Here is a 22,650-nt window from a genome sequence, read left to right as displayed (position 1 = left end):
CTGTTCGTGCGCCAAACATAACTTCAAGGTTAGATCAAGGTTAAACAGTCCAAGGGGTGTGAGTTTAGTTTGCGAGGTTCATTCTTTGTTTACTGTATAATTGAGGTTTAAAGTTTTGATTCATACAAGTGGCACATTTTTTAAAGAATCAATCGGCTCATTTAAATATATTGTCTTTTTGAACTATTTAGCTTCAGATGTCCAATTAATTGTTAATTTTTCGTTACTTAATGCTAGTCTAACACATTAAGATGTGTCCTTCCAGCTTTGCTGAACTATTTTCGCGTGAGATTCGTCGTGGTGTCTGCTGTAAGGGGGTGGCACGAGATGTGTAGTAATCTTACTATGTTGCTTATCTTTATCTAATGCCAATGTCATCATCCAGTTCCTTATTTGTTTTATAAAATTACTGCGCTGTTACGTTCAACGGTTCGTGTTGGCGTTCTGGACGTTAAAATGTAGATTTTGGCTACTTGTTTCTGTTTATTTGAGATGCGTAATTAAATAGTTTAAACGAATAATCAAATAACGATAAAATACTTGTTTAAAGTTCACCAAATCTCTAAAAATATGTATTTAGCGAGGAAAAACCCACTATAACTCGTCGTTTATTCTTATGCATACCATGATCGCAACTTAGATCAAGTAAATATAAGCCTTACAGGAAACATTTTACCTGCGAAACCATAATGTACGAACAAAAAAATGAAATTAGGAATATTAAGCCTTAGGGTTTGGCGCGAGTTTCATTCGTCCACATACTTAAATGACATTTTGATGTTATAGCTGGTGTCCTGAGTTTAAACTCGTAATCCTAATTCCTTATACTAGTTCATAACACTTTTCCGATCCTAGAAAGTTAATGATTCGTCTTAAGGTCACTTTAAAGTCGTTCATACGTCTTCCAAAAACCTTAGTTTCACCAACCGGATCAATCTGAAAGATACTTGAGTGGGCCTTATAGTATTTCAGCCGAGTGAACAGATAACGGTGATTGTTTTCTGAAATTATGCTTGGGCAGCCGATTATTTTTAAAAATAATGGAATTTAAGCATTAGAAAAGACATTGGTAGCCCCTAGCACAAACCCAGTAATGGAAATTAATCGATCACTCCGCCATCACTAATCATTAGGCAGGGTCGATTAAAAACTTCTGCTCCTTCTGGAGTACATGCCTGAACCTCGATCATAATACAATAAAATTTCGTTTATCTTTGAGTTTTACTGGATTTGTGGAGGCCACAGCAGTAACACCATTTAGATAGCAATTTAAAGATGGAAAGTTCAGGGATACATGCAAGGAGGAATTAGATATGCACTTGGTCGATTGTAGTAAGAGTTTATCTTGAAGACTCGAAATGATCGATAAGCAACATACTTTTAGTAACAGTTCAGCTGTCCTCCATATATGTTCTGGCTACTCACTGTCCCAAAAACTTGAAATCACACAAATCCTTTAACCTTTAGGTTACAAAGGCCATAGCTAATCTAAAGTGATAAAAAGCAGAAGGCCCTGATCGATTAATGACTGAGATCCTTATAGATAGCCGTCAGATTTTAGCTGCTAAACTGACTGAAATACGGACTAGAGTTTGGGATTATCAAACATTCATAAATCTATCAACCATGAGGTTAAGCCTTTTATCACTTTAAGCATCCGGATTTTGTGTTATTCACACCTTCATACTTTGTTTTCTTAAATTTTATTTAATTACACGCAGTATCTTTACAGTTATGTAGATGCCTGCTCCTCGATCCTTAATCATTTTTATTTTGTCTACTGAAATGCCTAAAATGTGAAGTTTTTCAAAATTACGTATTTCTGAATTTACAGGTTGTGAATCGTTGATGTAGAATAAATATCTACCTCCGATTTTAGTTTACATTTACAATGCCAACACAACATATTGCTCTGGCATTATTCTTAGTTCTGTTGGCAATTGGAGTCATCATTTTGATCAGCATACTAGTTATTGTCAAAAGACGTATAGCTCGACGAAAAAGCCGAATAGGACGTACTACTTATAATTCATGTGGACATGGTCTACCAAAAGTAAGATAATGTAAAGTTACTTGTACTTTGTCGGTTGCAACCGAGTGATTAAGTCCCTCATTTTCCCGAACTAAGTATTCTCGATAAACTCGGGAAACTTACTCGTCATAGGTTATTATTGTCTGTACAAATCAGTGAAATTGTAGAAATAAAGGATTTTATATCCATTGGACTCTTAAACTAGTTGTTTATTGAATCACAAATAGTTATCCTTCGGAAAAAGCTTTGAAATAGTTTAATAGTTGCTGGATTTTAATAAGCTATGAGTGAAGTAAGATGTAAAATCAAAACTTATCTAGTGTTGATTCCAATATTACAACTAAATTTTTCTTTAGTCAAAATAAAAAATGCTTTGTAGACTTGGTTACACAGAGGTAGTGACTGTTGTCTTAAAATTACACAGTTATCGAGGTCAAGTTGAAAATTAGTAAACAAAGAGGTATTTTTAACATAGTTTTCGACTCAGGAACTCAGAGACCACTAGTTACAATCTGATTTTGTCCAAGGTATCCTAACGACTTTTATCATACTCGTCACGGTAAAGGGTCAAATTGTGCTCTTCAAGAATTTGTACTAAAACATAGACTGTTTTTATTCATTTTGGGAATGCTTTTTTCATAACTCAGTCTTTCCCGACTACTGATTTGTATGAGGTTTGTATAAACTGCTTCAGTATCAATGTACTAACATGAATACATCTAAACGGCTTCACTGTGTATCTATAGTTAATTATTTTGGTTACCTAGTGTTCTTTTTCTAGTGGTCCAATATTCATTTTATAACTCACGTAAATTTCTCTTGTATTACCTCAATTTGACTGTTCCTATTTTATTTTTGCTTACTAAATTATTGTAAGCCGATGCATCCTATGCCTACTTAAAACATAAATCGAAAAACCCAGTAAACAAAAGCTTATGCTTTCTTTTATCAATCTACTACCTTGTTTTATTTAATATGTATTCGAGTTGAGCGAAAAAACTATATTGTATTGTATAATTGTAGTCCTATAATAAAATCCCTCTTTTCAAACAGTGCAGTTCTTAAAAACCAATTACAATTCAATTCCTTTGTAAGAGTTTGCATCTTCTTATTGATGTTAAGAACTACAATTGATCAGTTTCGAAGTTGATCATCTCGATATTTCCATTAAGTCACAAACACTTTTTAAACAGAGTTCGATAGTAACTGATTGGATGCTCTTTTCGTTCTATTTGAGACTAGTCAGCTGGATACATCTGCACCCCAGATTTGATTTTAGCACCTGGAATCGAACTTAGTACTTTTCGCTTATACCGTCCAACGCGTCAACCGCTTAGCTACTGAGTCTCAGTGGGGACATCAACACTGGAGTACATGCAGATTCAGCTGACAAACCTTATATAGGACGGAACGAGAATTTTGAATTTCACTACTAACCACCAGCCAACTCTATATGAACAAGTACAATCTATTTGTAAGGGTTTATACTGAGTTGAATCTTATATTTCTTCATTTATTTACGATCCAAGGTTTGGAAATCAAATATCGAGAAAAAAATTAATGGCACTGTGAAAATACGCACTGAACCTCAGGTATTCGGTCCTCATTATTCTGAAAATTACGATGTCTACACTTCTACTGGTATGTATAATGTAACCCAAACATCAATAATTTGGCTTATTTTCTTTATCATATTACAGGTGAAGTAACTTTCCTTTATCGTGCTAAAACAGTCGATCAGTTTCTCATGTTAAGTAGGTTGGTTGTTGAATTTTATTTTTTTACTTTTTAATAAAAATAACTTATAAACGTTAATTTGTTGCTTTTTTCTTCCCCTTTTTTCTGTTTTGTATTTCAAATAGAACAAGCCATACTTTCCTTAGATTCGACATTAGAAGCTCCTCCATTAAGAGATATACGTGATTTCTTATTGACAGCTCGTCATAATGTCATGAATCCGCCACCATCTCGTGATCACATTGAAGAATATTGTCAACTGTATTTGTGGGCAAGGCATGATTTGAATGTACGTAAGTTGTCCTTTATTCTTCTCTCTACTACTACTACTACTGCTACTACTACTACCACTGCTACTCCTACTCCTATTCTACTCCTCCTCCTCCTCCTACTACTACTCCTACACTCCTACTACCCTACCAGTACTACTACTACTACTATGTAGTAGTTTAAAATCATTGAAAAATACATATTCTACAAATGTTGGTTTCTCTTTCTAGCCTTTTGGTGAATCAGAATATAAACGGTTTTGTGAATTGCAAACTAATTTATTAGAAATGTAAGTTTATATTTATAAATTGTGTTAATCTGTTCTTTTAATTTGTATAATTTGTTATTTTATAAGTTGGCTTTCATCACAGAATGATCACAACTGGGGGCACCGTTGAGACCTACCAGAGAACACCAACAAAAGGCTTCATTTTAGTATAGGACTCCTCGTAGGAAACAACCACTTAGTACTCCCTGATATCCAATTGTTCCCCAATTTGTAATCAATTCATGACAAAAAGCGGATAATGTGTTCAATGAATGAATCCTAATTTATTCTCTTTTATATTCTCTAATTAAGAGACAAGATGGAAAAAACATCTCAAATGAGAAGGGTATCGGCCTCTTGATTTCTGAAAAATCTCAGCTTTCACTGTTAGGTGTCGTAACTCTTTTATATGAAGATGCTTTGACTTACCGAGTAGAGCTTAGTTGGTTTGTTCTACTGTGTTGTTATAACAAGTAACCATACCAATATTTTGTTCTAGATACAATACTGGTATGCAGCACTCACCCAATAAATGAACGAGAAAGAAATGCTGGAGTTGCCGGAAATCGAACGATTTTTTAAACACTGGAAAATAGATAGGCAACTTCATATAGGTCAACTTGATTTAAATTTTAAAACGAACTATAGGCAATTATAACAGTAGTTCTGTGTGTAGTTACTCTAAATAGTTGCTTACAACTTGTTAAGTGATACAAAATGTTCTTTGATGTGATGACATGATTTCATCATAAAAATATATCTACGACCTCGCCTCGCGAGATTCGAACCCACGACCTATCATTCTCGCGCGCGAGCACTTAACCACCTGACCACTGAGCCGGCATCCGACGGTGTTAATGTCTAACTTCGACCAATTCATGAGACTGAGAGACACATCCACCAATGTCTTCAGTGTCGCTCGATTTCGTGGATTGGTTGAAGTTAGACATTAACACCGTTGGGTGCCGGCCCAGTGGTCTGGTGGTTAAGCACTTGCGCGCGAGACTGATAGGTCCTGGGTTCGAATCTCGCGAGACGAGGTCGTGGATGCTCATTGCTAAGGAGTCCCACAATAGGACAAAACGGCCGTCCAATGCTTTCAGGTTTTCCAAGTTGGTCTAGCTTCAATTGACTCATGATCTCAACTAATAAAATTACTATAATATTCACAAAAAACCCTTCTGAGATAAAGTATACGTTTGATGATTTCGATTTCATTGTGTCACCTTCATTATTACTATTTTTTTAATCGTTCAAGAGTCAATCGTACAAAACCATGGCCTGTCTATTCATCAGGTGGAACCAATACTTTTGGTCAGTCATCATCCGAACAGTCATCAAAGATACATAAAAGAAATCATTCAAATTTTAAAATTAATTTTCCATCATTTCTATTTAAGGCAACAGAACATTCAAAACTTCGTGTTGTTCATTCAAGTGCTTCTGTTACAACAATAACAACTACAATACCATCTTCATCATCACCGCTAACAACAACAATAACTTCAAGTATTGCATTATCAACACCTACATTGTCATCACCATCAACGTCTATAGTTAATCAATCACGTCCAACACGTGTTAAAGTATTATCCAGAACTGGACAACCTAGCGGTTTAAATTTAAAACGTTTATCTCATTCAACACATCGTAAAAAGCATGAATTATTAGTTTCATCATCTGAACATGAAACGCTTACTAAAAACTCACATTTAATTCATCCAAGCCATGTCTTTACAAATGATGTCATCGGTGAAATTGATTCCAGTGTAGATTTATTAAATAAAATTGATAGAATGGAAACAAAAACCGGTAGTTGTTCACATCGTCGTGATAGTTGTCAAAGTGATGGTTCACAAACAGCGTTAATTGATTTAGAACCTGTTATTGTTGTGAATCCATCGAAAACATTATCACAACCATCACGACAAATAAAACTCAGTGAATCTTATATTATTCAACCGGATATAAAAAATCTAACACGATTTAACAAAGGTGAGTATGTGTTATGCATTATTCTATCGGTTGTTATTCAATTATGGGTTATGTATGTAGTTACGTTGTCTCTCGTCTAGTAGCGTTTCGAATAATATACACCTGAATCAGCTTGATATAAATAAAAAAAAGTTAGGAAGAAGGTTACATTATCAGAGGGCGGGTAAAACAACTTACTTACTTACGTTTGTTACCCGTCGTGGAGGAGCATAGGCTGCCCTCCGGCATTCTCCATAGAACTCTCTCCTGGACAATCCTTTCCAGTTGTTATTCATTCTTTTGATATCTGATTCCAATTCTCGATGCAGTGTGTTCTTTGGCTTTCCTCTTTTCCGTTTCCCTTCAGATCTATTATGATTTTGGTTGTACTAAAAATATTCTGCATTATTTCCTTTGTACTATTTAATCTTGTGTTAATTTAATTCGGTTATTTATTTACTCTGAGGAAGTGGCTTACATTGAGTTACGAAACGTTAGAACTACAATTTTTCTACTCATTGCGATATAACAAAAAATATATTAATTACTAATGATAGAGATAATTAGTTTCATTGGTAAACCACGTTTATGCAGTTTGGTTTGTCCGTAATTAGATTGTGGTTGTCAGCCAAATGGTTCGAGTTGCTCATATGGTGTGTGCTACTGATGTATCACCATCCAACAGTAGAATGACTGGCAGCATCAAGTTGGGAAGATTGAAGAGAATAGAACGGGAACAAAGAGTAATCGTTATGGAAACGAAGGAATAACAGAGTCTGAGACAATTGGTGGATATTTTGCAAATGTAGTATTTACTGTATGGCTCTCAGATTTTACCAAGGTATTCTATAGTGTACTAAACTACATTTGGTGGTCCCCGCTTGTGTTCTCATTCACAACACTCATACCACTGATATGATTATTTCGACTGTGTTGATTTTCTTTTTTTTCAATTTACTATCAATATTTTGACATAAACCGTGTCGATTGAAATCGATACACATTTGCAACAGGTTTTGTATCAGTTGTATCTTAGGGCTTGATTGGAGGTATTCTGGAGGGAACGCCGCCTAATCTAGATTTCATTCGAGGTGTGACTCTTCATTGGATACTGACTCTGTGGTCCATCTATCTTTCTTGATTCAATAGGTTCGTTTCTTATTTACGTTTACCCAAAGTCATGTGCGCAGTTGTTTAGTGGTTACAGTATGGCAACCCACAATTAGTAAGTCGCAAGTCGGAACACAACTCCCCAATTCCGCCTTCAGTCCATCGTTAACATAACTAACTATTCACACAAAAGGTTTATCTCAAACTGAGTACATAAACTTGTGCCTGAAAAATCTGTTCAATCTATAGGTTAATGATTCGTAAGACCTGAAGATCTTGTGTTATGGCCCATGTAGCATTGTGGGTAAAACCTGTTGATCAGTTCTTAAACAGTATGAAACCACTTCAGTCTTTATGAGCTTTTAGTGACTGATCTCCCACACACACACACCTCCAGATAGTTTCGTTTGTGATTTTGAAAGCAAGACAGTCGTCACTAGTGACATTGGATAATGGGCGTAAATTAATTCAAATTCAAATTTGTACCATTAGGTTCAAACTCATTGGTTTAATTATTAAGCTCCTGGGATCACTTGTATGTCATGGTTTTGATCACTGATTTGGCCGTTGGTGCACATTACTGAGTAGTCCTATACTATTTATTTATTTAAATACATAAACATTAGTACAAGGAGGCACTAAACAGATATGCACCACACAAATCATTCGATTAGTGTGAGGGCCGCGATACCTCCCGGGTGCCCAAACCGAAACAGGTGGTTTTCTCAGGGGGCCACACCCGGAGTCTTTGACCTAAAGGTCTGATAGACAAGGTAGTGGAGCAACGTGAGGAGATGTAGTCCCATGGTAGCCGGTGACCAACAATGGGCTCATACGCCATTTGTTCCTTCAGGATACTAGAGCCCATGTACACCATTGGTTTGAAATTAGGGTTTTCCAACAACCCTCTTCGTGTCCACCAACCCGGTTAGAGGGCAGGACATGTGCTTTTCATCCTTTCAGTTTCGTAAACAATACCCTCGCCATGAGAAAGCAGTGTGTAGGACTTCCCAGTCAGTAGTTGTATGCACATGGTCATTTGAGAGTATTAGGAGAGGTACAGCTGACTCTCCTTACTCTCGGTTGTACCACGGAATTTGTAGTGTAAAACAGCTGTTTAGTACTTCATAGTTTTACAAGTTGTTTAGTTCAATTTGAATCTGTGAATAATACCATTTACAATAACTCTCTTAATTATCTAGAAATTGAAATATACTTTCAGTTATATAATCATTTTTACATTTCAATTCTTTCTTTTTTAGGTATGGAAAATGAGGCTGTAAATTGTTGATTAATTTATATTGTAAATACATTTTCAAATGTTACAGTTATACTTTCTTCTATACTCTTATGGATCAATAATAAGTAGTATATATCTGTATAGTCAGTATTTAAGTAGTATATCTAATAATGTGTAAATATTTGATGTTTTATTTTTTAATTTTCTGCAAATCTGTCTCCATTTAAACATTTGTAAATAGTAAAATTCATCTTATTGTTATTTATTTTAACCATTACAAATTTCAACTTATTTTTATGGAATGTCTCTGAAGTTCTAACTACTACTACTTTTTAAGCTTTGATTTCAATCGTTGTGAGATTATTTCAGAATATAGTTTTCACATATTTAATCACTTCTGTATACTTGACGCCCAATTTCTGTCAAACTATTCATTTTAATCTTGACGATTATTTGTATGCATTATATGATGTAAATTTCAAGAGTTCTACCTGTAACAAATACTCAAATTCATAGTTGATTGATGTTATATCTTGAAAAGTTGATTTTTCTTGATACTACCGCGTATAACAGAGCACTAGAACATCAAAACCCTTCCAAGTCACAGTAAGAAGACAGAAGACTAACGAAAAGAATATTATTCCAAACAGTGTCAATCATAGTACAAAATTGTCAGGTATTTATAGTTTTTAGTGAGAACGAAATCATCATTACAGTCTTCCGATTCGCATACAGGGGGTTATTAGCATTATCCAATCGGGAAGCTACACGTTGGAATTCTAGAATATTCTTCCGAAAGGTGATTGGTTGAGACGTCTTTGGCTCCTTATGAGCCTCTTACAGCTTCCTCGAGTTCACCGGTGGTCCGTCATCACACCTCCCCCCTTTAAAGTCCGTTGTGTAAGATTTTTTTCTTGGATCCACCTGAAGCTTGGGTGTCACATTCCTCTTGCGGTCCATTACTCTCGAGGGTTGTACAGCTTTCTCTCTGCGTCGTTTGTCTTTTCGATGTTTGCACTCATGATGGTTCTTCTGAGATGAATCTACGAGCAATTGAAATGGGAGACGATTTTCTGGGACCACTGTGCTATCATTTCTTTGCATTTGATTTATGTGTCTTATGCATTTTCCGACACCTTTCCGGACTAGGTACAGTACATTTCCGATTCGACGTTCTATGACACCTAGTTCCCACTTTTTATTACCTTGATACGATCTGACAAGTACCTTTTCGCCCACCTGGAAGCTACGATTGACCTTACGATCTTCATTCGTGGGTTTATTTGTCTCTCTGGGCGGCAACATACTGTTAAAGACTGTCCGGATTTTTCTTCCGAACATACACTCGGCTGGCGACTTTCCTTCTGGTACTGCAGGATTAGGGGTAACTCTGTAAGACATCAAGAACTTATTAATCACTTGTTCCGGGATACCCTCACCTCCCCCTTTGACCAGAGCTTTCTTTAACGTATCTACGAATCTTTCTGCTTGGCCGTTCGACTGAGGATGGTACGGAGGAGATTGTAGGTGCAATATACCATTTTCACTGCAAAAGCGTTTGAAAACAGATGACATAAACTGAGTACCGTTGTCGGTCACTAATATCTCTGGAACCCCAAAACTAGCAAACAATCCTGACAATCTTCTTATTGTACTCTCCGATGTCATTTTCGGCATGTCATGTACTTCTGGATCGATCGATAATAACGCTGCTTATCATAACCTGCAGTCCACACGTTACAACAGTTGGAGATGGGGTAGAGAAAATGTTGAACCCTGTAATTGGACGAGATTCAGGCTATTTATTTTGGCCAATCAGCATTCAGATTTATCGTCGGTGTTTTTGGAAGTCATTGGTTGTTAATTGATCACAGTATTTCTCATTACCCTGCTGATTCAGAAAATGACTATCCTTCCCGATCAATTGCAACTACTACTTGATCGCCAACAGCAGCGTTTCAGAGAGAGCCATTTGAGTGTCTTGGACAATTTACTCACGCGACTGCTAAATCTCCCATGTTTCGGAGATGTGAAAGAAATTGATGAATTAATTTCTCACTTGCATACTGAACTCGAAAATGACTGCAGGACGTATGAATATGAAAACAAAAGCCTCTATGAATCCCTGATGATCAGTAATGCAAACGAGGCAGTCGCTCATGATCCGTCCAGCGATCCAGAAATGTCCAATTCAGAAGCATGCCCTGTCGTGGGTTCAAATCCCACTGTGCCCGAAACATGTACAGACAGTGAGGCATCCAGCTCACAAGAAGAACGCCTCGTGCCAGAAAATGTGTCCCATGCATCAAATAATGGTCAGAAATCTAATACAAATTTCAAAGATGCTGTTTATTTTAGTGATCTATTATCCACTGATGGAATTTTGAAGAGGTCTGGTGAATATGTTCCACAAGAATCAAACCTTAATGACCTCATATCTAGTGTCGCTGATACTCATCATCTAGTCAGTTCTAGTGGACCCTCTACCCAATGCGGGAAATATGCTTTAAATAGAATCAGACTAACTGTTACTTGGGTATATGAGGACCCAACATTATTTCGCGGGGGAGGACGGACGCAGAAAATTTTAAAAATCCGGATATCAACTCCGGATCTTCAAAAAAGGGGTGTTAGGGATGCTGGGGAATATACCAATCATTATCATGTTAAGTCTAATGATGTCCTTGGACTCTAAATGGGCATTCCCTATTGGCCATTATTTATTTCACTCGTTAAATATTGTACAGATGTTGTTTTCTATTTTTATGGTACGATGTGGTCTGTTTGGTTGGTATATAAACAGAGTATGTTTGAAATATAACGATTCATATCTCAGAGGCTGTGACTTGCATTCTGGACTCAACTGGCTGGGCTAGACAGGGAAGCGGGACCAATCAGGGCACTAGGTCGTTCACTACGTGTTTTCTGTGTCACTGTAATCGATCGATAAAACGCTGCGCATCTAACCTGCAGTCTACCCGTTACAACAGTTGAGTTAAGAGAACAGTATTGTTTTTTATTTAGATCTTGGACCGATTGATGTTAGACCATCATTGAAAACCTAGAAGCACTGGCTGGATGCTTCATCCTATTGTGGGACTCCTCAGCAGTGCGCATACACGATCCTGGTTGTGGGATTCGAATCCAGGGCCTTTGGTCTCGCACGCGAACGCTTAAACTCTCGATCACTGAGCCGATTGGCATTCAATGGTGTCAATGTCTAACCTCAACCAATCCACAAAATTCTCGGAGTTTTAGTGAGAAACCGTGACCAGTGGGGCTGATCCATGTCGGATAGAGACAGGTATCTACCTCTATACAATGGAAGATGGTCGCGCAATTTCATGGATTGGTGACGTTAGACACCATATCTAAGATATGGTATCAATCCATGAAGTCAAGAATTGTGTTGGTTTATGCAGACTTTCTGGTTATTAACTTAGCAATCGTCATAAATTAATGCTTATGTAGTTATTTGACATGGACTGAAATCTATCGCATCAATGTAGTTATTGTATTTATTCAGCATGTTCCTTCTTAAACTTTAGATTTATTGGCATTTCATACTGCTCATTCGATTTTTCCGGAGCATCTATCAAGAACTTTCTACTATAGTTAATACTATTATTTCTACTAGGTTTCTCATATTGTTAGATTTGTTTCTTTGATTCAACATAAAATATGACAGCTTGAATGAATACAATCTTTTACTAAGTTTTACATCGTCTATATTTGACTGATTTCTTTCCAACGTACCATTTTCGTACTGTACGTATGAATCTGAAACCATCTAGCTTAAATTGTAAATCGCTGTCGTTAAACAAGGACTTTAATGCAAGTATTGCGGGTAACAACATTACGCAATTTCATTTATAACCGGTAAAACTGATTATTAAAACGTCCATGATTTTTGTATAATAGTAAGCTGCAACTGATCAATGCGCGAAGGTAGACACATTCAACTACACTGAATTTCGTATATGTAAAGCTGTTTACCCTCTGGTTTCCTTTGGACTCCACTTGTCAGTTGGTTTGTATTGTGAGTTAAGGAACACTTTTCCTAATTTATGTTTTACTTCTTGATCTTTGTGCAAATATTTGAGTCGAGTGTATCACCTGATAAAGTATGGCAACTTCTTAATTCTATTGATCTAGTGTTAAGTTCTACTAATTTATCTTTCACCAAGTATCTGATGCTGTTTTGGGGTCTCAATCTGAAACCTGCTTACTTACAAATTTGATTTTTGTAAAGAATATGTACGTTTTTATTGTGATTATAATGACGTCAATGTATGTACCGGTTGTTTTCGATTCTCAACATTATCTCATGTAGTTTTGTATGAAAACGTTTGTTTTTCGTCAATTTGTTCCCATACAATTGGTTTCTCATTGAAGTATTTAATCAATTAGAAGTGAACAACATCGGGATAACAATTTAGTCTGTAAATTCCCCTGTTCGTTATTGAATTGGATTAAGTGTTCACATGTCATCTTGATTTCTTTGATGTGTGTGGAATATAATTACATATGAAACTGTTAATAAAAAAGATTGGTGAGACTAACTATAAGATTAACACTGATATAGAGCTAGTATGATAAATTAGTTTCTTTACTGAATATGTGTATCTGGCTTTGCAGATGTATGGGACTGTTATATCTATTGAAGAGCAAAAACATACACGTTTTAGGTACCACATTTTCTTTTCAAAAATTTTCAGAAAGGTGCTTTCCCAATTATTTTCCATTGTTTAAATATGGAATTTAGATTGATATCATGAATGGATCGATGTTAGACCATCATTAAAAAGTTGGAAGCACTGGACGACCGTTTTGTTCTAGTATGTGACTCTTCCATGGCAGTGCGCATCCACGATGCCGCACGCGAGACTTGAACTCAGGACCTTTGGTGACGAGTGGAGTTCAATCATGTGTGTTGTGAGTCAATTACCCACTGAAGACAATGGTGGACGGTCGCGCAATATTGTGGATTGGTTGAAGTTAGACATAAACACCGTTGGTTGCGGGCTCAGTTGTCTACAGATTAAGCGTTCGCACGCGAAACCAAAAGTCCTGGGTTCAAGTCTCGCGTCCGGGATCGTGAATACACACTGCTGGAGAGTCCCATAATAGGACGAGACGGCCGTCCAGTATTTCCATGTTTTCAATGGTGGTCTAACACCGATCCATTCATGATATCAATCTAAACGCAATAATCACCACAACCCTATACTAATTAGTATGAAATTGAAAAGTTATTATATTAAGTGTCGAGTGGTTTTGATAGTCTGACTTGTATCGGTGAATTTCCTTGTTTCTAGGACTACTAGTACTATAAATCTACATTATAAGTATGAAACTAACATTCAAAATATTTACAAAGAATTTGTATTTTCTTGTTATTTATAGTGATGAATGAATCTAATCAATCTCTGTTAACATATTATGTCGTGGAAATCTTGAATGGGATACTTTGATATTGCTTGTATTGTTAAGCTTAATTTATATTTCTGGTTAGTGACTAACATTCAAGATGTATGTTTCATCCTATTTAACACTCATTAACTGAATGAACCTGAATCTCTGTACATATATAGATCATTGATTATTGTTGATTAGCGAGAGGATGTATTTACTAAATAATGTGAGGAAGACCCACGGGTGAACTCGAGGTAGCTCAGATAGAGCCGAAGATATTCCATCTAATCATCATTTTTTAAGAATAATCCAGAATCACTATGTATAGCTTCCCTATTGAACAAATGCTATTTTGTTATTTATTTAAACGCATAAACATAGGCACAAGGAGGCACCAAACAGATATGCGCCACATAAATCATTCGGTTCGTGTGAGGGCTGCGATACTGCCTGGGTGCCCAAACCGAAACAGGTGGTTTTCTCAGGGGGCCACACCCAGAGTCTTAGACCTGAAGGTCTGGTAGACAAGGTAGTGGAGCAACGTGAGGAGATGCAGTCCCATGGTAGCCGGTGACCAACAATGGACTCATATGTCATTTGTTCCTTCAGGATACTGGAGCCGATGTACACCATTGGTTTGGAATTAGGGTTTTCCAACAACCCTCTTCGTGTCCACCAACCCGGTTAGAGGGCAGGACATGTGCTTTTCATCCTTTCAATTTCGTAAACAATACCCTCGCCATGAGAAGGCAGTGTGTAGGACTTCCCAGTCAGTGGTTGTATGCACATGGTCATTTGAGAGCATTAGGAGAGGTACAGCTGACTCTCCTTACTCTCGGTCGTACGAGGCGCATTTCGCGGAGGACTATAATGATGATTTCCTATAAATACCTGACAGTTTTCTACCATAAGTGACACTTTTAAGAATAGCATTCCTTCTCACTTATCTTCTATCTATTCATTTACAACTTGAAAGAGTTTAAACGTTCCAGTGCTCACATTGTACATAGTATATTAAGAATCTAATCTCTTTCGATATAACAAATAACGACATATAAAATTGAATATATAACAACCCTTTATTATATTTAATGAAAGAAGCCAGTATTGATTTTATCGGCAAACATCCAAATGTAATATATATATATATATACGTACAATTTATCTAATCATCATTATAACAAAAGTTAATAGTTGACCATTGATACAGAATCATTCTTAACCATAGTCTACTTTATCTTAGATATCATATACAAGGATATTGTTTATACTCCATTCATTGAATAGATCCATACTGGACAGATTATTCATCAGATGTGTTTTGTTTTTTAAACTGTTGTTTCATGTATATATTTTGTATTATAATATAAGTATAACCATGATCTGTGATCCAATTCAAGTGTATTATTATTTTGAAATAATGTTAGATCAGATTTCCATGGAATACAATTCCAATGTTCATGTTTCCATAATTTCATTATTGATGATTTATAATAGTTGATGGTAATATGTTGAAAACTTTTACTTCTTATTAAAGAGGAATTGGCGTTCAATGGATTAGATCCAATGAAATGTCTTGATTGATTCATGAAAAATAAAAGAATTTTGTAATTATTTATTGAATCAATATTGGTATAGTATGATATAACTGTTTGTTATATCCCTATGAGAATAATATAATGATAACTGTTGGGATCCATTTATAGATCAATAATATACGTATATTTTTATGGTATAATTGTTAAGTCGATAAACTAGGCATATTCATATTCCTCTTATTACAAGCTTGGCGAGACTCTAATTTATGGACGACGTTTGAATGAATCTTAAGTAACCTTGAGGAATATTAGCCAATCAGCAAACAGTCAGTATAGTGTAAAAATATGTTATACAAAACCAAGGAAATAAAGTGGATACACTTCTTATACATGGTTCAAAAACTTGTCAGGGTTAGAAAGAGATTCAGACGTTCTAAAATCGTAATGCATGCAGTAGAGGAAATCATCCATACGACTACAGAATAGTCGGCCTCAGGAACCATGACAAGGTCGCAAAACTTTTTCAGCTCCGACCACATAGCTTCAATATTGTTTATGTGAACTCCGGTTGTTGAGTGTACAAAATACTACTTGTGAATAACGACACGATGCACATAACCAAGCCTATGTAGGAGTCTGTACGCCCTCCAAACATCCGTATATATTGTAGTACCTGGCTGCAGCCAATGTTACTCGTGCTTTTATTATCCAGTTTGTAATAATTGTCGTAATTTGCCTTAGTTAGGAATTATATATGGGGTTTTCATCACGAACTGACATCAACTATAATGCCAGAAATTTATTTAGCAAAGTGCATGAAAGGCTTTCACGCTAAAATCCGAGATCTATTATCTTATACTTGATTGATTCGTCTACAAATTATAGTCTTCCCGTTTTATTTGTTATAGCCGCTCAATTATTACGTTTTGTACAAAACTCTCTGTGAACCGATCGTACGTTAGCATTAAGCGCTGAAGTTGGCGCCGTAACCCTGAAATCTCTAAAACGCTTCTGATTGGCTCGTCCATAAATTGGAATCTCCCCTTATCTCCTATATTCACAACTACTTTTGGTTAGATCTTGTGTATAAATGTTGTTTCTTATTTTATGGTACGATGTGGTCTGTTTGATTGGTATATAAATCCAGTATGCTTGAAATAAATGATTCATATTGCGGAGACTGAAATTGGTGTTCTGGACTAAATAGGCTGAGATAATCAGGAAGAAGGACCGATAAAGACTCTAGAGTGCTCGTATGGGTTTTATGCGTCATTGGTCCGGCCGATAAATCACTGTTCTCTAATTGGCAATATCATTATGATACTTTTGATTGATAGCAATTATATGGATAGACAGATAGATAGATAGATTTAGATATGAGAAAGTCGACATGATGTGTATTTCAGAAATGTTTATAATAAAACGATATATGATCTATTTTCAGAAAGGAGTAACAGTATCAGTTTATAAGAACTTTTGGCGAGACTATAATTTATGGACAAACTAACTAAGTATAAGATAACAGGTCTCGGGGTTTGGTACAAAATTCACTCATCCATTTGAATAAATAGAGTTTTAGCATTATAGTTTATGTCAATTCATGATGAAAACGCCAAATTTAATTCCTAACTCTAACCATCAATTGTAAATCGTAATTCTAATTACTCGGACAAATTTTGTAACCCTCATTTGATCCTAGTTACTAGGTAGATACTCTCAAGGTCAGTCGAGAGTCGCTAAAAGGTTGTCCATAAATTATAATCTCATCGAACTCTTGTCTAAATTTGATCGAGTAGTTTCACAGTATGTGAGCGCTGAGTTGATGTGTGACATTAAAGAGGAAGAATGAACTTGAAGTAAATCCAATGTTTCACATCATATCTCTCTTACACACTAATGTAAATACCTAATTTAAACATTGGTAACGTTGAACCGAACGTGAACCGGAGAACCATATACCTATTTATATTCGATAATTTTGGCCGTTTCGTCCAGTGCTTCCATGTATTTCATGGTAGTCTAGCTTCAATTGACTCATGATCTCAACCGCTGAAATGGCTATAATATCCACAAAAAACCCCCCTGATATTTAGTGAAAATTGTACAATAACTACTAAGCAACTACTCTAGTCGTGACTTAATTCTAACATGACTGTTAACTAATTCTTCGACATTCGAAAGTTGATCTCATAAAGTAGGACGAAACGGCCGTCCAGTGATTCCAGGTTCCTCATGGTTGTCTGGCTTCAACTGACTCATGAATTCAACAATTAAATTAAGTATTACGTAAAGCAGATAATCCATTTTGATGGTTCTTTAAATCAGGGCTAATTAAGATGACTGAGATCTATATTGCTCACAAAAAAAATCATAACCTTCATTGGTAACATTCAGTTGTCTCAGAAATGCAATAAACAAGAAATGAACACAGTTAAACTAATGCAGGATAACCATCCATAAAGTATCTTATAGTAAACTTGAATTGGATAGTCGGTATCAACTAAACAAAAAGATTCCAGTGGTTCGGTTCGGAATTTATAGCGGCTACTCTGTTCTTTTTTGTCTTCATTTGTTTTTAAAAATCTAATACCGTATCACCAACAGAACTTCTAAACATGAATCGTTGAAAGTAACCACATGATCCGGCACGTTAATCTAATAGACGAAAGTGTATACTAACAGATGACTTAGTACTAACCAATCTCACGTTGTTTCTTTTTTATCACTGACAGAATTATACTGACTAATCGCTGTAGATACTTCAGTCCTATAAGGAGTCATTCCTATCCCCATTAAGCCGAAAAGCAAAGTATTAGGTTGTGAAACTAAGTAACAGCAAATATGAATCCCATGGAGGGAAACAATCTACTTAAAGTGATGGATATATTTTTAATGTTGTCGATTGGTAACGAACACGAAACGCTAACCGTTTGTCTACAAATGCCGTGGTACTATCGAGGGTGGTGAAATTCAGCTTTACCTCTCAAAATGCTTTCACATGGCCACGTACATACAACCACTGACAGGGAAGTTCTACTCAGTGCCTTCTCGCATCACGGGTGTTGTTTACGAAATTGAGAGGATGAAAAGTGAATTCCCGTCGCTTTAACCGCGTTGATGGATATGGAGGGTTGTTGGAAGCCCTTGATTCCAAATCAATGGTGCACATAGGCTCCAGAATCCTGAGGAAACATATGGCGTAGGTACCAATAGTTTTTTACAGGCTACCATAGGATTGCATATCCTAACATTGCTCCCTGTTTTGTGGATTACATCTTTAGGTCGAAGGCTTCGGGAATGGCCCTCTAAGAAAACCGTCTGCTTCGGTTTGGGCACTAGGGAAGTATCACAGCCAACACACAAATCAAGTGATTTGTGTGGCTCATATGTATTCGGTGCTCCTTTGTACCAATATTTATGTGTTCAGATAAATAGAGTGAATACCATCGAGTATCCGATCGATTGACTCCAACCACTTAGAATCAATTTATTTGAAACTAACAAGTTCAACCTTGACATTGATACTTACAATTACGGTTATTATTATTTAATACCAATGTGCATGCTTAGTAGACATTAAAACCGATGACTTCAGTTTTCGCTATCTGATTGCTCCAACTATAAGTTCCTTTTCTTGTTGCATAATTTTCTGAGCCCAGTATGCAAGTTTCGATTATAGCACTCAGTCGTCTACAGAAGTCATATTTATGATAGAAAATCGAAGGTGAATTAACCGTATTTGAAAAATCTCTATGAGATAATGGTTTCCCATAAACTTTTATTGGTATTTATAGAGAAGCAAGAATGGAATATCCTACTGTCATTAAAAAGCCATTCTAAACTAGCCTCCTTATGTCAAACAAATAACTTACCAAGACAAATAAGGTGGATAAGTTCCTACCTCAATTTTCTTCCAATTATATTTGCCAGTTTACGTGTATGTACTGAAGCTAATGTACACCATCAGTTTGGAATCAAGGGTTTCCAACAACCCCAATTGGATCCTCCATATCCACCAAGGTGGTTAAACCGACGGACATTCACTTTCCTTCCTCTCAATTTCGTAAACAACAGCCCCTCCGTGAGAAGGCAGTGAGTAGGACTTCCCAGTCAGTGACTGTATACGTATGGTCATGTGAGAGCTTTAGGAGAGGTAGAGCTGACTCTCCCCACTCTCGGTTGTATCAGGGTATTTGGGGGCTTACCATACTGTTCCATTTTGAATGAATAAATTTACCAGTCAGAATTATGGTGGTATTTATTGTTAAATTAAATTCAAGCTAAATAGGTCACGTCTATTATTTAAACAATTTTATTTTAGTACAACATATCCATTTCAATTATCTAAAAATTTAGTCCGTGAATGATACACTTGGGTTGACCCGGCTAAGATAGCTAAATCATTGGACCATTTTTATTCTGACTAGTTTCCTAATGATTCATATAACTTAAATAAACCTAATATTGGTGTATTTAACTGTAAAGTTATACAACTCAATTCAGATTCCATAGGGAAGCAACGATTCCCACTGGATTACAGATAAACTACTATTGACAGATGCTAATTACCATGAATTATAGTTCCAGGACAACTGGGCAATTGTATCCAAGCATTGAAATCATCAATTTGAAAACAAATCAAAATAACTTAACACCTTTTTTTCAGATTTTTAACTTTGTAACACTCAGTTTGGGTTCTAATTACCGATTCATTATGTGAATATACGGCGTGACTATGATTTACGAACGAGCCAATCAGATATAAGATAACAGGTCTCGGATTTTGCCGCAAAATTCACTCATCCATTTGGTTTGATAGAGTATTGTCATTATAGCTGATGTCGATCCGTGATGAAAACCAGAACTCTAATTCCTAACCCTAACCATCAGTTATAAATCATACTTCTAATTCCTCACACTGGTTTATAACCCTCTTTTAGTCCTAGTTATTAGGTGGATACTCTTAAGGTCAGTCTAGCGTCGCTATAATGTCGTCCATAAACTATAGTTCCACCACTGAAGTTTAAGTGACACTTCGAACATCATTTTCACTTTATCAATTATTTAATTGTCTTAATTTCATTATCACCAACATATTCGCGCACCTAGGCCTATACGTCACATTTTGTTTTACTTCCTAACCAGGCTCCTCAGATCAAATCTACTGGAATGAGGTTCACTTCTATAATTCACCAGATGGAATTTCACTGTCGTTGCTGTTTGCTTTCAAAAATCGAATATCGAAACACAGAGATAGATGGTGGCTAGCAGTGAAATCCAGGACGCTCGTTTCGTCCTTTTTAGGACTCGTCAAATGGATGTACCTGCATCCCAGAATTTATGTTCACTACGGAAGTAATGTCGAGGTAATCCACACACGATGCACATATACCAATAAAAGACTGATCAGTTGCAGTCCTAAACATCAATAAGAAGATTCAAACAACCAATACAAAAATGCATTAACCCATTTTAGGTTTCTAAACCTTAGGACAGATGGTTCTTTAAAACTTGTAAAACTGTGTTTCGTAGGCTATAATGATTGGCAAATATCTCATTGTCAAACTAAACACAATAATTAAAGCATGCTCTGTCGTATATTATTTTTGTAGATCTCTTTTCATTATCACTTGGCATCCGCTCAGTAGTAACATGATCCATTCACAGTATTGAATGTCATGAATCACGAAAATATTTCCTGAATCAGAGGTTAACTACTTACTAATATAAAGTAGTAAAATAAGTCTCTTACAAAAACGTTCAATGTACGCGTTTCATAGGATAGGATATCAAAATTTAAAACGTATGATGATTAATTACTTGGAAGAATTTCTAGATTATCTACCTCAAAATAAGATGAATTTATTGTGTTTCGATGTATCCTCTCCAGTTACATACAAGCTGATAGGTTGGCTTGTAAGAAAATAATTTGAAAAATGGGCATCTTCACGTTTTTTTGAACATGTTTCAAAGAACCCATTCATTCGATGATGATGATGATGATGAAATAGTCTTCGTGGCTCGATAGCACAACAGACAATCCAACTCTGGATTAATAAAATTTACGGAAACCTTAGCAATTAGAAAGCTTGAGCTTAAGCTTTCTACTCACAGAAACTCGTTGGATAATCCTTTGGAACCCCCTGGTAACCAAATGATTTTGACATCTCTTCTCAATTTTATTATTCAATTATTCATAATGACAATATAGTGAGTTTAGTTCACATGTCTCTTCTTTATGAATCTTTTGAATCTTCTACTACATTAGATAATGAAAATTATTTTGAAAACCTTCTAGGACTGTCACTTCTGCCCTGTAGCAAATTTAAATCTTAACTTCACTTACTTTTACATTCTATACACCTTGCTAATTACCATTGTATAATGTGTTTTTCAAATTAACAAGACTGATAGGTCCTGGGTTTGAATCTTGCTAGGCGGGGTCGTGGAGTGCTTCCAGGTTTTCCATGGTGATCTAGCTTCAATTGACTCATGATCTCAACTATTGAAATTACTACAATCTTCACAAAACCCCTTCTGATACTAATCAACATATGCTCACTAGTGACTGGCTTTAAGATGTATATCCTGGAGTTCTAGTGAGAAGCAGTGAACAGTGGAGTTCAAACGGGTCTATTGTGGGATAGTAACTCACGGATGACGATGGTGGATGTGTCGCTCAATTTCGTGAATTATGTTGATAATTTAAAATAACTTTTTGATTCACTGATTACTGTGTTAATGTCACTTTAGTGAAGAATCTATGTTGTGTTAATCTGTCTATTTCTCCTCAGTCAATCAATCAGTCATAAACAATGTGCATGCTGAAAGGAATGTGCATTAGTGCAAGTCACCATATAACATCAATACAGTGAAGTTTAATTACCAGGATGAATAGGAAAGAAGGCAAAATAGTGTACTGGTAATGATTATGAAAAAGAGGAGGGAGAAACTTATGATTGTTGAATTCAAACAAAAGGGTTACAAAAAATTCTAATATTTGTCACCATGAATTATTGAGTTAGCAGTTATATCTCTTACTGTCTTCTGGAATAACTACTGTTCT

General features: G+C 36.0%; 1 protein-coding gene across 2 annotated transcripts; it reads left to right on the top strand.

The window, feature by feature from the left end:
* The first annotated feature begins 28 nt into the window (after positions 1 to 28).
* MS3_00008140 (uncharacterized protein) lies at positions 29 to 11,513 on the top strand. 2 transcript variants are annotated; one of them, XM_051216496.1, is made up of 8 exons: positions 29 to 56; positions 1,835 to 2,053; positions 3,562 to 3,673; positions 3,733 to 3,786; positions 3,895 to 4,058; positions 4,270 to 4,328; positions 5,566 to 6,302; positions 8,654 to 11,513. In XM_051216496.1, exons 2-8 carry the CDS (start codon positions 1,892 to 1,894, stop codon positions 8,680 to 8,682), a joined length of 1,317 nt encoding a protein of 438 aa, XP_051067085.1. In that variant the 5' UTR covers positions 29 to 56; positions 1,835 to 1,891; the 3' UTR covers positions 8,683 to 11,513. The 2 variants fall into 2 exon arrangements, with proteins under 2 accessions (XP_051067085.1, XP_051067086.1); XM_051216497.1 differs by lacking the exon at positions 29 to 56 and having other exon boundaries at positions 1,834 to 2,053; positions 3,895 to 4,328; positions 8,654 to 11,465.
* The last annotated feature ends 11,137 nt before the right edge of the window (positions 11,514 to 22,650 follow it).

This window comes from Schistosoma haematobium, chromosome 4 (assembly GCF_000699445.3).
Source record: "Schistosoma haematobium chromosome 4, whole genome shotgun sequence".
In the NCBI taxonomy this organism is placed as follows: domain Eukaryota; kingdom Metazoa; phylum Platyhelminthes; class Trematoda; order Strigeidida; family Schistosomatidae; genus Schistosoma; species Schistosoma haematobium.
This window is presented reverse-complemented; position numbering and strand designations above follow the sequence as displayed.

Excerpts from the sequence above, each read along its gene's own strand:
- MS3_00008140 (XM_051216496.1), top strand. The coding sequence starts at position 1,892 with ATGCCAACACAACATATTGCTCTGGCATTATTCTTAGTTCTGTTGGCA. Across the intron at positions 3,674-3,732 it reads CGATGTCTACACTTCTACTG|GTGAAGTAACTTTCCTTTAT; the intron begins GTATGTATAATG and ends ATCATATTACAG. Across the intron at positions 3,787-3,894 it reads CGATCAGTTTCTCATGTTAA|AACAAGCCATACTTTCCTTA; the intron begins GTAGGTTGGTTG and ends TATTTCAAATAG.